We start from the raw sequence: 2486 nt of genomic DNA on the forward strand, positions 1-2486 counted from the left end.
CCTCCTCCTTCCATCTGGCAACTACTAATCTTCTTAATTTATCTTTTGCCTTTTCCAGAATGTCATGTAGTTGCAAGTGATTGAGTATGTGCCTTTTCAGACTGGTTTCTTTCACTAAGCAATATGCATTTAAATGCATATTTTCTGGGTTGAAAACTCACTTCTTTTTTCAAATATTTTAAATACAAAAAGATAGAAATTTTAAACACCTAACAACAAATTGCAACATACATATCTTGTTTGGTACCCGATTTAACAAAGCATCTCTAAGAAGATATTTTAAAAAGATAACTGGGGAAAATTCAATACTTGCTATTTGCTATTATGAAATTATTACCATTGCTAGATGTGATAACTGATTTGAGGCTATGTTAAAAGTGCCCTTATCTGTTAGAAAATAAAATAAAAACGTTGATACATTCACATGAAGAAATTTTCCAACTATTTTTGGAGATTTTTGTGTGGCCCAAATGTGTCAAATTTTAGGGAAATGTTAAGAGAGAGTAGTGCAAGAGAGATACAGAAGTAAGAACAATATTTCACATCCATGAGAAAGTTATTTGAATACTGAGCTTTCCCTGAGTTTGTATAGTTTTCTGTTTCTCTTGAGCATGAAGATGGTAACCTAGCCACCACCCAGACGCACACATACCCAACCTCTATAAATAAAAACAGGAACTTGCCTACTCAAAGCCTTCTTTCATCCTGGGACTGAAGTTACTCCCTTTCAGTTTCTCAAGTTGTTTTCCAATTTTAAAAAATGCCCCTTCGATCTGTGAGAAAACTGGAATGGAAATGCCATGGTCACTATGGGTGCAATGAAAAAGTCTTTGGAAATACAGATAAAAGGTTGAGACACTACATGAAAATACTCCATTTAGATTGGCCTCTGTCTGAAAGGAGTAGGATGTTAATGTTTTGGATAAAATAAACACTCGGAAAGGACGCGGGGTGGCGCTGCAGCATTAAAAGTAGAACGAAGAGAGAAAGCTGCCAGCCGGCGCTCCTTAACCCAGATGCTATGCTAAAGAAACAAGCCGGAAGGGGAGGCTTTCTAAGGTGTTTCCATTGGGAAATCGGGGCCCTAGGCGTCTCCACTTATGACAGTACCCGCAAGATACTAGGTGATAGAGTCCGCCACGACGCGAGCTGAGACTGGGTCAAGTTTGCTGGGAGACCAGAAAGCGATGGAGGCCGGAGAGGGAAAAGAACGCTTTCTGAGACAAAGGCAAGTCTTGATATTCTTTGTTTTGCTGGGCATAGCTCAGGCTGCTTCTGAGCCTAAGCACTACTCAGTTGCTGAGGAAACGGAGAGTGGCTCTTTTGTGGCCAATTTGTTAAAAGACCTGGGGCTGGAGGTAAATGAGCTAGCTGCACGGGGGGCTCGAGTCATTTCCAAAGGGAAAAAAACGCGTTTGCATTTTGATAGGCAGACCGGGGATTTGTTGTTAAATGAGAAATTGGACCGGGAGGAACTGTGCGGCCTTGCCGAGCCATGCGTGCTACCTTTCCAGGTGTTACTGGAAAATCCCTTGCAGTTTTTTCAGGCTGAGCTACGGATTAGGGATATAAATGATCATTCCCCGGTGTTCCTAGATAAAGAAATAATTTTGAAAATTTCAGAAAGTGTCACTCCCGGAACTACTTTTCTGATAGAACGTGCCCAGGATTTAGATGTAGGAAGCAACAGTCTCCAAAGTTACACAGTCAGCCCCAATTCCCATTTCCATCTTAAATTACAAGACAGTCCTGACGGCATATTACCACAGCTGGTACTGGACAAAGCTCTGGATCGCTAGGAACAGGCTGAGATCAGGTTAACTCTGACAGCACTGGATGGCGGGACTCTACCCAGGACAGGCACTGCCTTGGTTCGCATCGAAGTCTTAGACATCAATGATAATGCCCCCGAGTTTGCAAAGCAGTTTTATAAGGTGCAGGTTCAGGAAAACAGCCCCATTGGATTCCCCGTTGCCATAGTCTCTGCTAGCGATTTGGACATTGGAACCTATGGAGAAATATCTTACGTATTTTCCCAAGCCTCTGAAGATATCCGCAAAACTTTTCAAATAAATGCAAAGTCAGGAGAACTCTTTTTAACACAGAAACTGGATTTCGAATCCACTCAGACTTACACATTAAAAGTTCAGGCTACAGACGGTGGAGGACTTTCTGGAAGTTGCGTGGTGTTTGTCCAAGTGATGGATTTGAATGACAACCCTCCGGAACTGACTATGTCAACATTTATCGATCACATCCCAGAAAACTTGGAGGAGACCATAATTGCTGTATTCAGGGTTTCAGATCCTGACTCTGGAGACAATGGAAGAATGGTTTGCTCCATTCCAGATGATCTCCCTTTCTTCCTTAAACCTTCTGTTGAGAATTTTTATACCCTAGTGACAAACACAGCTCTGGACCGAGAGACAAGAGCAGAGTACAACATCACCATCACCGTCACCGACCTGGGGACCCCCAGGCTGAAA

The 2486-nt window shown here is 42.3% G+C and overlaps 1 protein-coding gene across 1 annotated transcript; it reads left to right on the top strand.

Annotated features, from left to right (window-relative positions):
- Positions 1-952: 952 nt before the first annotated feature.
- On the top strand, positions 953-2483 carry LOC132027554 (protocadherin beta-2-like; the record flags this gene model as incomplete). Its single annotated transcript, XM_059416357.1, is given in 1 exon segment — positions 953-2483. A coding segment is annotated over 1 exon segment (1296 nt), but the record flags the coding sequence as incomplete, so codon positions are not given.
- Between the last annotated feature and the right edge of the window lie 3 nt (positions 2484-2486).

This window comes from Mustela nigripes, chromosome 12 (assembly GCF_022355385.1).
Source record: "Mustela nigripes isolate SB6536 chromosome 12, MUSNIG.SB6536, whole genome shotgun sequence".
In the NCBI taxonomy this organism is placed as follows: domain Eukaryota; kingdom Metazoa; phylum Chordata; class Mammalia; order Carnivora; family Mustelidae; genus Mustela; species Mustela nigripes.